The sequence below is a fragment of the Pseudorca crassidens genome, chromosome 5, assembly GCF_039906515.1.
Source record: "Pseudorca crassidens isolate mPseCra1 chromosome 5, mPseCra1.hap1, whole genome shotgun sequence".
NCBI lineage: Eukaryota > Metazoa > Chordata > Mammalia > Artiodactyla > Delphinidae > Pseudorca > Pseudorca crassidens.
In genome coordinates, this window is record NC_090300.1 from 65999826 (window position 1) to 66012889 (window position 13064).

The window sequence follows — 13064 nt, forward strand, 5'->3', positions numbered from 1 at the left end:
GGAGAATGGATGATAATATAAGAGTCAGCTTTTCCCACACTGGAGGAAATAACAATTCTCAGGCCTGAAAGAGAGAGGAGAAACGGGGAGTCTAGTAATGGAGTGAGAAGCAGGTATGGGTCCCTGGGAGGATCCCTCTGTCTCAATGCAGGCCAGAACTCCAGAGTAAGGGGGATGCTGGAAGCCCTTAGAGGCTGTGGATATGAGAACAAAAGAACATGTACCCTGACTGCCGAGATGAAATCAGAAAAGCAGAAGGCCAGTAGAGCAGCAGCAGAAGAGAAACTGCAGTGTGTTGTTTCTAGACAAAGCGGGCCTAGGGCAGTTGCTCCGAGCTCTCTACAGCTCCTGATCGGCACAGGAGAGGAAATGGATGCTTCTTGTGTTGCCCCTGAGAGGGACATGGAAATACTGAGAGGATTGGCAGGCCTGAAGAGGCCTTGAAAACAGAACAGAGAAAATGCAAAATGACCAGCAAGGACTGATGGCCAGAACCAGGTGGGACTGGCGACTTTCAGTTGATGCCAGTGGGGAAGGGGCTGATGATCAAGAGACAGACCGATGGGAATGCAGACGCTCCAGGAGGTGCCAGCATGGACCCATGATGCGAATGACCACGGTGAGCCTGAGCCAGATGCCCCTTTCTACAATGTTCTGGCACTGTGTAAATGCACCCTGCAACTATATAAGCAGCCCAAATCCTGAACTGATAAGGCTCTCCTGAAGTGGGTTGTCATTAAGTTGCCTACAGCTTCTGCCACTGGTAGAATGGGAAGCTCAGAATAGAGATTAAGTTCGATGTTAGAAAAATGATAGGTTTAGAAAGACAAATACCATATGATATCACTTACATGTGGGATCTAAAAAAATGATACAAATGACCTTATTTACAAAACAAAAATAGATTCATAGACATAGAAAACAAACTTATGGTTACCAAAGGTGATGGGGGGTGTGGGGAGAGATAAGTTAGGAGTTTGGGATTAACATATACACACTTCTATATATAAAATAGGTAATCAACAAGGACCTACTGTCTAGCACAGGGAACTATACTCAATATCTTGGAATAACCTATAATGGAAAAGAATCTGAAAAAGAATATATATATATATATACACATATATATGTATAACTGAATCACTTTGCTGTACACTTGAAACTAACACACTATAAATTAACTGTATTTCAATAATAAATTAAAAAACACAAAAAAAGAAAAAGAATAGGTTAATTCACACTTTTTTTTTTGGCATACCTGAGTTTGTAGCCTAAGATTTAGACCCCTATACTAATTGGAATTCAAGAACAATACAAAATTTAAAAACAGGCAAAATTAATCCATGGTGGCATGGCTAGAGTAGTAGTTATCCCTGGGGAGGTACTTCCTGGGGAGGGCATGAGGGAGCATTTTGAGATGCCAGGAATGCTCTAGAGCTTGATCTGGGTGGTAGTTACAAGGTTCTATACCTAAATAAGAAAAATCATCAAGCTGTACACTTAAGATATGCGCATTTTACTGAACATAAGTTATGCCTAAAAATTTAAAAGAGCAAACATTGAGATCAAACACAGAAATGCAAAGTTAAGAGAGATGCTCTGTGGGCAGCAGTAGGCTTACTGGGGAGACACCTGGTAACCCCAAGTGTCCAAGATTCCCCAGAGGGAGTTGGGTGAAAGGGTTTGCAGCTGTACTGGTCACAGAGCACCATACTAAAGGCCCCAGCTGCCTTCAGGATCATGGCTTGTTTCAGGCCTCGCTCTGAGGGGTGGATACAGTGTGTGTGGTGAAGAACACACAGGCTATGCACAGGAGTTAACTCAGGCTCCTCCTTCTCATTAGCCGTGAAACCCGGAGCATTTCCTTAGCATTGTGGAATCTTATTTCCCTCGTCTATAAATTGGGGGTAAAAATACCTACCTCATTTTAAATGAGATAATACAGGCAAAATAGTTGTTCTGAAATACTCTGAAAATGGCAACCGTTACTGTCCTGTAGACCCAGGAAATCAACCCTGATTTCTTAACACTCACAGTAGCCACACAGTATCACTGATTGACAAGGGGAATGTGTGGGAGAGGGCGCATCAGACAGTAAACAGGCTGATTTTATCTGGATGGTGGTAAAGAAAGCGTTGGGTTGGTTTTCTTGCCTAGATCAACCGGCTATTCTGATGTTGAGTAGACATCATCTGTGGGTCCCTGTCAATAAGAACAGAAATTCATCTGTACCTTACAGTAACGGGACCTACTTTTACCTAGGTGCCTGGCTCTTAGTAGGGGCTTAAAAATGAACAAGTATCAGTATTAGCCTGTGGAATACTTCCTCCTCTACTAGCTCATGGCATTTCCAAGAGCCAGAATTGGGCTTCTTAGTGTCCTGTTGTAGGAGGTCAGGCAAATTTTGATGGTATCTTGAGCAGGTCCTCATGTTCAGCTAGTGATGAACCAGAGCACCACATATTCACTGGCTCAACATGGTACATTTATGTACCATGTTCCAAGTACTGGGAAGCCAAGACGCCAACCCAGCTATCAAGTCAGCCACTGACCACACGACTCCCTCATCATACAGGTCTCACCAGCATCCATCCTGTCATTAGCAAAAGATACAACAGGAAAATAAGCAATGCCAGGACTTTCACCAAAGTCCCCTCAGACTGCCACCATGATGAAAGTTACATCACCTCCCCATGGGGTGCTGTGAAGACACCACATGGGTCTTCTCAGGCTCGGCCCAGGTGATCAGGCTGCCACTTCGATATCTCTCTGTCTTTCCTCACTTCAGCCGTAGGGACTCAGCCTGACCTCCTTTTTCATCCAAGCCCCTTCTAACCAGCTGCTCTGTATCTCGGGGATCCTTCCATCTAAGACTAAATGCAGGATGAGTATGGTCTCCCTGACCTCACATCTTCTTGCTGCCCTGAAGATAAGCTCACAAGTCCTTATTCTTTCATGAGGTTTTAATAATAAAAATGAAACTAACAGATAAGGCAAACTTCCCCAAACAAACATGGCAAAATCCTCCAAGATTAAAAAATTGCCCAAGTTTTTATAGTCATGGTCCCTGATCTGTAGTTTCTGACCACCTGGCTTATGTAGAGCTCAGAAGCCTAGAAGTCCAGTTAAGGCAAGGGAGGGACATTTGCTTCTCTGGAGCCTCCACTGGGTGACAAGCATCTTAAAATCCCTGCCTCACATGTGAACAGGTTACTTGGGCCTTTTCTCTTAGGTGCTTCTCTTACTTTTACCTTCCCCCAAAACTACTTAGAGAAAATATGTTCCTCACCAAAACTGGCTACTAAATTATAGCCAGGTTACTGCAAATCTCCTCAAGTGGGCAGATCATGCAGTACCTAACACACCCAAAGTTCCCTCCAAAGAAACTGTCTGGCCCTATGCCATACCTCACTGGACCAATGGGCCCTTGACCCAAGGGCAATCAGTGTTAACAGGCTAGCCACGCGTGAAGTGGCCTCACGTGAAAACTCTTTTCAAAGAGCCATAGTGGTGATTGGCTTGGTCAACTGAATTCTCCCTTCTGCCTTTCTGGACTGGGAAATCCTGAGAGAGAAGCAATCAGTGTTTAACAGGAAGAGATTAAGAGGAGGCCTGAGAAGAGAAGCAGAAAATGAGAGAGCAGCTGAGCCACAACAAAGGTGTGAAAATTAAGAAACCTTTACTACTGGATGTCACAGGGAAACCAAGATAATCTGATTCCCGCTGATTTCGGTTCCACAAAGGAGGTATTGGCTTCTGTGGAGGTTCTAAAATGACAAAATAAAATGCCAACTCTGGCACATTTTCCCTGAAAGGCAGGTATTATTGTCATCCTAATTTTACAAATAAGAAAGCTGAGTTTCAGAAAATTTAAGTAACTTGTCCACAGCTACACAGCAAATAAGTGACTGAACGGGGATATAAACCCAGGTTCTGCCTGACTCCAAAGCCCATGTTCTTTCTGTTCCACCACCCTGCCTTATAAGAGACCATTACAGATAACTGTATATGTTTGACATCTAGAGAGACCCCAACGATATTATCCAGCATTGAAAAGAACAAGACAGGGCTTCCCTGGTGGCGCAGTGGTCCCTGTCCGGGAGGATCCTACATGCTGCGGAGCGGCTGGGCCCGTGAGCCATGGCCGCTGAGCCTGTGCGTCCGGAGCCTGTGCTCCACAACGGGAGAGGCCACAACAGTGAGAGCCCACATACCGCAAAAAAAAGAAAAGAAAAGAAAAGAAAAGAACAGGACAGCTCTACACATGCTGACCTGTAACAACCTCCAAAACTTATCGTGAAGCTAAGTAAAGCAAGACATCAAAATAGAGTGTTTACTGTGCCAACATTTGTGTTTAAAAAATGGAGGCAATGAGTGAGTGATAGATGCACATATACACTGTACGTGCATAGAACAGGAAGGACAGCAAGACAGGGAAAAGGAAGGTAAGAGTGAAGATGGCAAATGTTTCACTGTATCTCCTTATATTTCTGAATTTAGAACGGGCATATGTCTTATCCATCCAAAAGAGTAAATAATATTTTAAAACCACAGAGTGATTTCAACAACCTATAAACATCTGTCCCTTATGGTGCCTTCAGGCATGAAAATATTCCCAGTTTTCTATGTCTGAGACTTCAAAGCAAGTAGTCCAGAAAAAATATCAGTCAGAAAGCGAGTTAAACAGATGTCCAAAAGCTCACAGTACTCTTCTCTTATTTTCATAAGAATTAACACTCACAGGAAAATGAATAAAATAGCTTCAGAGAGAAACTATTTTTTTCCAAGAAGGTAAATAAGATTTGGAAAATTTTGAGGTGAGGGATTACCAGAATAGGAGAATCAACAATAAACAAAGCTTGCTATAGTTCTATCCTGTCTCCATCTTCCTCTTCAATCCCTCTCATTAAAGCTCATTAAACTCTCCACTGAAGCTCACCACTTGGAGAAAATGAAAAGAAGAAGACGGAGAAGACAAAACTTTATGCCAAAATAATCTCCAGGTATATTAAAGATTTAGGTATCAAATCTGTAGATGTAAAAAGATTAAATGAACTTATAAGTGAGTAAGTACATAATCAAGCAATGGGGAAGGTCTTTCTAAAAAGACAAACCAAAGGCAAAAACCATCAAGGAAATGATCAATAAACCTGACTAAATACTAGTTTTAAGATTTGTACATTAAAAAACTGTAACTAACAATTATGAGTCATATTACCAATGGAAAATATTTGCAACAGTATTACAAAAGATTAGAGTCTTTACTATCTAAACGGTTTTTATAGGTCTCTTGAAAAATCACCCAAAACTGAAAGGAGAACAAGAAACAGAAACACAAACTCCATCCACAATGAAACCAAGAGACATCAGTAACCCCAAACCACACAATATAAAGACTGGTAAGTAACTTTGCTGAGAGGACAGAGGTCACACTAAGTTTTTCCCTCAGAATCCAAAAAAGTAGGAATATTAAAGTCCCCCCAAACCAGGAAGACCAGGGTAGGTGGGAGCTGACAGCAGGGAGTTGGTTTAAGAAGTTAAGCCTCTTGGTTCTCCTCCTTACTTCTTGCAGTCTAACAACTCCCACTTCCACTGGAAAAGACGATTTATCCTGTGGAGAAACCAGACCAGAAAGGTTCTGGACTCAGGGACACCAGAAACTGAAGAAGACACATGAGGACATCTTACTTAAAATACAGGGGTTAAGCAAAGATTTGCACACACACCTACACCTACGTAACCGGTCCAGAATACATGCAGTTGACTTATAACCCCCGGCAAAAGACTGAATGATCTTTATCTGGAGAAACTGAACGGCCCTAGGAAAAGTTCAGCAACTACTGACATTTAAGGAGCCCAAATAAAAAAACTGGCAGGCCACCTGATAACCCTAGTAAAACTCTCTAGTCTGCTCGCTTCCCATTCTACTCCATGTGCACTGAGTTGAACCTAGTATATTACGGCCTCAATATAAAATATGACTGGATAGCAAGGGTATTTGAAGAAACCGTCTGTAGTAGTTGAATGGTGGCTCCCCAAAATATATGTCAACGTCTTAATCCCAAGAATCTGTGACCGTTACCTTATATGGCAAAAGAGTAAATGTTACTTTACATGGCACGAGGCATGACTAGGTCAAGTAGCATGAGAGGAGAAGCTTACCTGGTGGGCCCTACATGCAATCACATATATCTTTATAAAACACAGACACACAGAAGAGGAGGAGACAAGGTGACATGACTGCAGAGATTGGAGTGGAGTGAAGAGATGTCAAAAAGCCACCAGAAACTGGGAGAGGGCAAAGAACAGGTTCTCCGTTAGAGTCTCCACAGGGAATATGGCCCTGCTGATACTTTGATTTTGGACTTCCGTCCTCCAGAACTGTGACAGAATAAATTTCTGTTGCTTTAAGCCACCCAGTTTGTGGTAATTTGTTATGGTAGCAGTCCTAGGAAACTGATACGCCCTCTAAGATGAAAGTTGGAGACCTAAGCAAACACACAGAGTAAAGGAACTCAAAAGAAAGAGAAGGCAGAAGAAAACTTCAAACATATTATAATAGTCTCCAAGAAATAAGAATAGGAATCTATTAAAATAAATAGCAAGGATATGGTGGCAGAAATTAAAAACTCACAGAAGAGTTGAAATATACAGTTGAGGAAATCTCCTAGAAAGTAGAACAGAAAGGTCATTAGGAAAGAAAAGATAAGAAAAAAATTAAATTCAGAAGGTGCGACACTTAACTAATAATAGCTCCAGAGCACAGAATAGATAAAAGAGTTGGAAGAAAAGTATCAAAGAGAAAATACAAGAAAAGTTCCCAGAATTGTAAGACATGAATCTCCCAATAGAAGAAACGAATATAATAAGTGAAAAAAGACCCACAGCAATTGTAAGTGCTGTTGCAGACATGAATCTATTGACATAAAAAAAAAAGATGATATACAATATGGATGAAATAGATGAAAAAACACGTGTCCAGTGGTAACCTATTCTTACAAAATATGTACATAATAGATAACAATATAGAGCACTGCCTTCAAAATGTCAAAGAAAATTATTTTCAACCTTGAATTTTATACCCAGGCAAAATATCAATCAAATATGAAGGGAAAACAAAAATATTTTTAGACATTTAAGTCTCAAAAAATTTCTCTCTTAAATACTCTTTCATTGTAAGATATTAAAGATTGTGATCCATAAAAATGTGGGAGTATACAAGAAAGAAGATATGGGATCCAGGAAGAGAAAATCCAACTTAGAAATGAGGTAAAAGGAACTCCCAGTATGACAGCAAAGGGAACTCCCAGGATAACAACTGTGCAACAGGCCTAGAGAGTGACCAGTTAAAATTAGAGCAGGAGGAGAGAGGGAAAAGAAGTTATCTAAAATTGATGCCTCAAGAGATAACAGTGCACACAAATCATTTAGAAATCTGGAAGTAGATAAAAGAAGAAACATTTAAAAACATGTGAAAGTAATTGTTCCAGAAGAGTGAGCTGAAGGAGGGGGTGGGAATAGGAGATTACTTCTTCATTTTAAGACTTTTAGCTATAGTTTACTTTTTAAGCTTGTATTAGTTTCGTACAGCCGTCACAACAAATTACCACAAACTTGGCAATTTAACCAACCAGAAATTTATTCTCTCACAGTTTTGGTAGTCAGAGGTCTGAAATCAAGTTGTCAGTAGAGTTGGCTCTCTCTGCAGGCTCTGAAGGAGATTCCTTTCCATGTCTGTCTCCTATCTTCTCTCTCCTTGGTATTCCCTGGTTTGGTTGTTTTACTGACAAGGAAACTGGAGCACAGCAAAATTATGAAATACACCCAAAGTCACACAGCCAATAAGTGGTGGAGCTGGCATTTAAATCCAGCAGTCTGGCTCCAAGCTGTGCTATTACCACCCTGCTAGCTGCCTCTGTATAATCAATGCACAGAAAAGGACCCGGAAGTGTATATACTAAGGAAGCTGCCATATTGCCTCTGAATAGAAAGAGGTTGTAGGTAATTTTTATGTTCTTTTTGCTTGTATGGATTTCTAATTTTCTGAAATGAGTTTGTAATGTTATTACAATTTATAAATATTAAAACCTGCATTTTAAAAACAACATTATCTCCTCAGCCTATCATATAAGACCTACTTTCAGTTAGTGGGAAAAACAGGAGACCTTGTTACTAGATCCAACACTGTCACTCAAGGCACACAGTAAGTGCTCAATACAATTTGTATTCATTAAGCATCTACTCTGGTGTCAGACACTGTACTTGAAGCTTAATAAATGCTATTGCTATTATTATTGTCAGTGTTACCTGTCCATCTTTAGACAAGTCAACAACACTTTCTGGACCCCAGGAAAGGATATTAGCATGAAGGTAACAATGACAACTGTGGTTTGATTGAATTATGGTGAATGGGGTGATTCTGCTCAAGCTTATTGGTCCTTTGGGGGGAAGCAGTGAAGAAGCGATACTTGCCTTGTAAGAGAAATTTCCCAAAAAGCATAAAAGCTGAACTAGAGAGAGTCCCTTCCATAACACAAGAAGGATTTCCCTGAAGTTAGACTGGTGGAATAGTGGGTAGAGGGGATGAGTTGGGGATGTTGAGCCTGAGGTTGCTGAGCCCCTCCCTCTACATAACAAAGGAAGTTTCCCTGCCAGTGAATAAGGCTGAGGGTTTAAGCAGATAAGGAGAGAGAAAGGACAAGGGGCTGGGTGAACAGGTGGTAACTGACTTGGCCACATTGCCAGGTAAGGCGTGACCAGTCCTTTGGGAAGTAACTTGTTCTGTATCTTTAAAATGCCCTGAGGAAACTGAGACAAAATTGGCTAACACTGCAGAAACCCATTACTCAGAATCATCAGTGCTCTTCCATGGTTGATTTTTCTCCCTCTTTACACTTTCCCTTCCTTGCTGGGCTTCCTAAATCCTGCCTAGACTCCAGCCTCACAAAGATAATCCAATTGCCCATGATCTTGACCCTAGACTCCTCTTTCCCCACCTTCCCAGACTTTGTTTTCTGTTCTTTTCAACTGCTGACCTACTGATGATCCAAGAGGATGCCAACTCCCAAACTCCCAAACCATGGACAAGACCTGATGCTTGTCTTCAGTCCCTGGGAATGACCTGGCCTGTCCCTGGACTCTGTTTATTATAAATCTCGACATCCTCAGTGGGATAATCTCTGTCATAACCCAATGGAACCGAGCTCAAGGTGCAATCTTAGACCTAGGCAAAGATGGTAACTCAAGCTGGATCTCCTGTGATAATTGTGGATGCAATTGACGTAATCTGTGGGTCTAATTATTTTATGAAGCTAACTATAATTATTATAATCAGACTGAAACACAGTTAAATGCAAACAATAAAACTTAATTCTGAGGGTTCTCTATTCATCTTCCATGACACCCCTCATGAAAAGTGCTCTTCTTTCACACCCACCACAAATTGCTGAGCAGCAAAGTTCCTGCTTCCCCTGGAATCTAGACACTGCTCCCTGAGAGGCTGCCCAGTATAGTGGCATCCATGTGGCCCCTGGGCTCAGAAAGCCCAGGGTTCAAATCACAGCCTTGTGTCTTATTCTCTATGTGCCTTGCTTTCCCCACCCGCAAAGTAGGGGAAAGTGACTATCTCCCTGGGTTGTGCTAAGGAGTAGAAGGTACATATATGAATTGGTGACTGCAGTCCCCACTCCAATTAGCCTTCTATACATTGTAGTCATTGTTCCTGGAGTCAGGAACCAAGTGTAGGTTCTAGGCACCAAGCTCCCCTGGCTTCATCGCACTAAGGGGTCAATGACTCAGCTCTCCACTCCCCGGGAAATTTCAAGTAAGCACAAGCCCAGCTAAGTGTGTATGTGTGTCCCAGGTACAGGCCTGGGAGCCAGGCCAGGCAGGTCTCCAGAGAACTGCTGCTTTTTTCTCTCCAGAGGAGAGCACTGGGCCTGTTTGTTCACACACCTGGAAAAGGTTAGCAGCTTCCAGGACCCGCTGGACGTTCTGCTTGGTGATCAGCGCCTTGCTGGTGTACGTGTAGTTCAGAAGAGTGTGCATGGTCTCCGCGTCGACCCCTTTGATGATGATCCTCTCCTCATACTTTTCCTTTAAATCATTGCAGAACATGGCCCTGGGAGAGAGATATGTGAATGTGAGTCCAACCGTGACCGTTGGTTCCACATCTAAACAGACCCCCTTCAGACCTGTCTGCCCCCATGGGACAGTGAGGTTCCCAAGGTTGGAACCTGGGGCGATTGCTCTCCATCCCTCAGCACCCAGGACCCACCAGACATTCCATGAGTGCTTACTGAACTAATGTGTCCTGCTCTGCTGGGCCTAAGTGTCGTCCCCAAGGCAGTCCCAGGCAGGAAGAAAGACATTAAGAAAAGAGAGAGAGAAAGAGAAGAAGAAATCACTGAGAAAAAAGAGAGAGGAAGAAATCACTTGACAAGCTGATTTTTTTTTTTGTTTAATTTATTATTTTTGTCTCTGTTGGGTCTTTGTTGCTGTGCGCAGGCTTTCTCTAGTTGCGGCGAGCGGGGGCTACTCTTTGTTGCGGTGCGCAGGCTTCTCATTGCGGTGGCTTCTCTTGTTGCAGAGCACGGGCTCTAGGCGTGCGGGCTTCAGTAGCTGTGGCTCGTGGGCTCAGTAGTTGTGGTGCACGGGCTTCGTTGCTCTGCGGCATGTGGGATCTTCCCAGACCAGGGCTCGAACCTGTGTCCCCTGCATTGGCAGGCGGATTCTTAACCACTGCGCCACCAGGGAAGCCCCGACAAGCTGATGTTTGAACCTGTTGTTTTAGCCCATGAGGTCTTCTCCCCTGGGTCTCCCTCTGCCCTTCTTCCTGTCTTTTTTGTTTTTTTGCGGTACGCGGGCCTCTCACTGCTGTGGCCTCTCCCGTTGCGGAGCACAGGCTCCGGACGCGCAGGCTCAGCGGCCATGGCTCACGGGCCCAGCCGCTCCGCGGCATGCTCCAGAACATCAACTCTGCTGTTTGGTCACCCAGATCTGCAATCATCTCAGGGGGTAAAGTGGATGTTACCCACATGAATGTCGTGTACATGACTATATGAGTAACAGGACATTTAGCAGGAGAGGGTGGGCAATGATGATGGGGTGAAATGAAGCTTCATGTACCTGAGGCAACATATCAGTGGAATCCTACCAAAGTGAAATTTAGAAGTACCCCTTCACCTAAAATGTGATTTTAAAATTAGTAAAAGCTGAATTTTGTTGGATCTGCATGATCTCAAACATTCTAATGAAAACTGAAAAAGTCTACAGTAGAGATGTTTTAATATTAAATGAGATAGGTATATAAATTGTCTCATTCAATGCCTTGCACTTCAAGGGGCTCTTCTGAAGCCTATGTATTTTGGGGGTCCCATGTGACATGATTATTGGGATCTCTGGGATCATCTGGACTCTTGATCAGGCTGTCACTGCTAGACACAGCTTCTGAATTCTCTTGGAATCAATCACTGAATAACATCCTGGCCCAGCTCAGCCAATACTTAACTGGGTGTCTGGAATCCCCTGAAGCCAACCCTCAATAGCTAGTGATGTGTTATAGGGGAATGGGGGAGCAAGATGAGGGAGGGGAGGAGGCCAAGCAAAACAGAAGTCATACAGAAAGTCACTTTGGCCTAGTCCTGCAAGGGACCTCTGGAGAATACATTCCAGAATTGTCCCCAAAAGAGGCAAAGAAGCTGGGCTGTGATACTCCAGCACCTTGTGACAGTCTTAGTTACAGGCCACCCCAGAAGTAGGTAAATTCTCACGCCCTTCTGGTTTTTCTTTTTTTTTTTTTGGCGATACGCGGGCCTCTCACTGTTGTGGCCTCTCCCGTTGTGGAGCACAGGCTCCAGACGCGCAGGTTCAGCGGCCATGGCTCACGGGCCCAGCCGCTCCGCGGCATGCAGGATCCTCGCAGACTGGGGCACGAACCCGCATCCCCTGCAATGGCAGGCGGACTCCCAACCACTGCGCCACCAGGGAAGCCCACCTTCTGGGTTTTGATGTGTGTGGGTGTGCATGTGCACAAGCAGCGTGATTCCAGGAGCCTAGAGGAGGGTGGGAAGAAGCGCTGCAGTGCTGGCTTTTGGAAGGTGGAGGGGCTGGGCTGTCTAGGCTCTGACGCTAACTCACCACGTGACTTTGTACAAGGGAGCAAACCTCAGTTTCCTCTTCTGTGGAATGATATAACAATGGTCCTGACCCCAGTGAGCTGCTGGGAAGAATAAGATAATTACCACTCACCAAGTGGCTGGAACAATACCCAGCACTCACTAAGGGAAGGCGTCTCAGACCAGGTCAGAGGAATCTCGGCAGGCTGTGGGAGATAAACTCGGAGCAGGCAGCCGACCGCACTCTGACTCACAAGCCGGGACCTGCCAGCATTGGGCTTGGTCCAGTCAGGTCCCTGCACGGCTGTGCACCACCCATCCAGCATAGAGTTAGGGCTAGGGCCGCTCACAAACTGACTTAGAGACATTAGCATGGTGTGGGCACACAGTAGGAGCTCAATAAATGTTCATGGGAGAGAGAGGAAAGGAAGTGCTCCAAAGACTGTCCTTCCTCTGGGGCTTTTCTGGCTTGGTTTGGGTCCCAAAGTCCCAGCATTTCTCTGCTTTCCTCTGAGACTTTTTCACTGATTTTCTGCCACCTAAATAAACTCTCCTGGGCCCCAGACACCATGCTGAACACAGATAGCATGAAACTAAGGAGAAAACTACATATTTCTCATAGACCAAACTCCTAGGCCTCTTGCTGCTCTCTAGGAGATCCATGGATACACTTTAGCAAAGTTGGGAGCCCCTGGGCAAAATGGGCCATCCCTAGGTTTCCACTTTAATAACAGTAATCTCTCACATTTATGGGTATAGCCTTTGTAGGGCAAACAGCATCATCTCTTTTGATTATTATACCCATTTTATAGGTGATAGACTGAGGTAAAAGTTAAGTGAATTGCCTAGGACCCTACAGGTTGTCGGCAATAGAATGGGGACAAGAACCTAGGACTTTGGGCTCTTAATCTGGAGCTCACCAGTGCACTAAAATCAAGAAAATCAACA

At 43.8% G+C, this 13064-nt stretch overlaps 1 protein-coding gene across 3 annotated transcripts in view; it reads right to left on the bottom strand.

Moving 5' to 3' along the window:
* The window catches only part of KLHL6 (kelch like family member 6), a 60670-nt gene that overhangs the window by 29993 nt on the left and 17613 nt on the right, over positions 1-13064 (bottom strand). For all 3 annotated transcript variants that reach the window (XM_067738195.1, XM_067738196.1, XM_067738197.1), the window contains exon 2: positions 9955-10120. In XM_067738195.1, coding sequence (XP_067594296.1) covers positions 9955-10120 — 166 coding nt within the window. The remainder of the gene's footprint in view (positions 1-9954; positions 10121-13064) is intronic.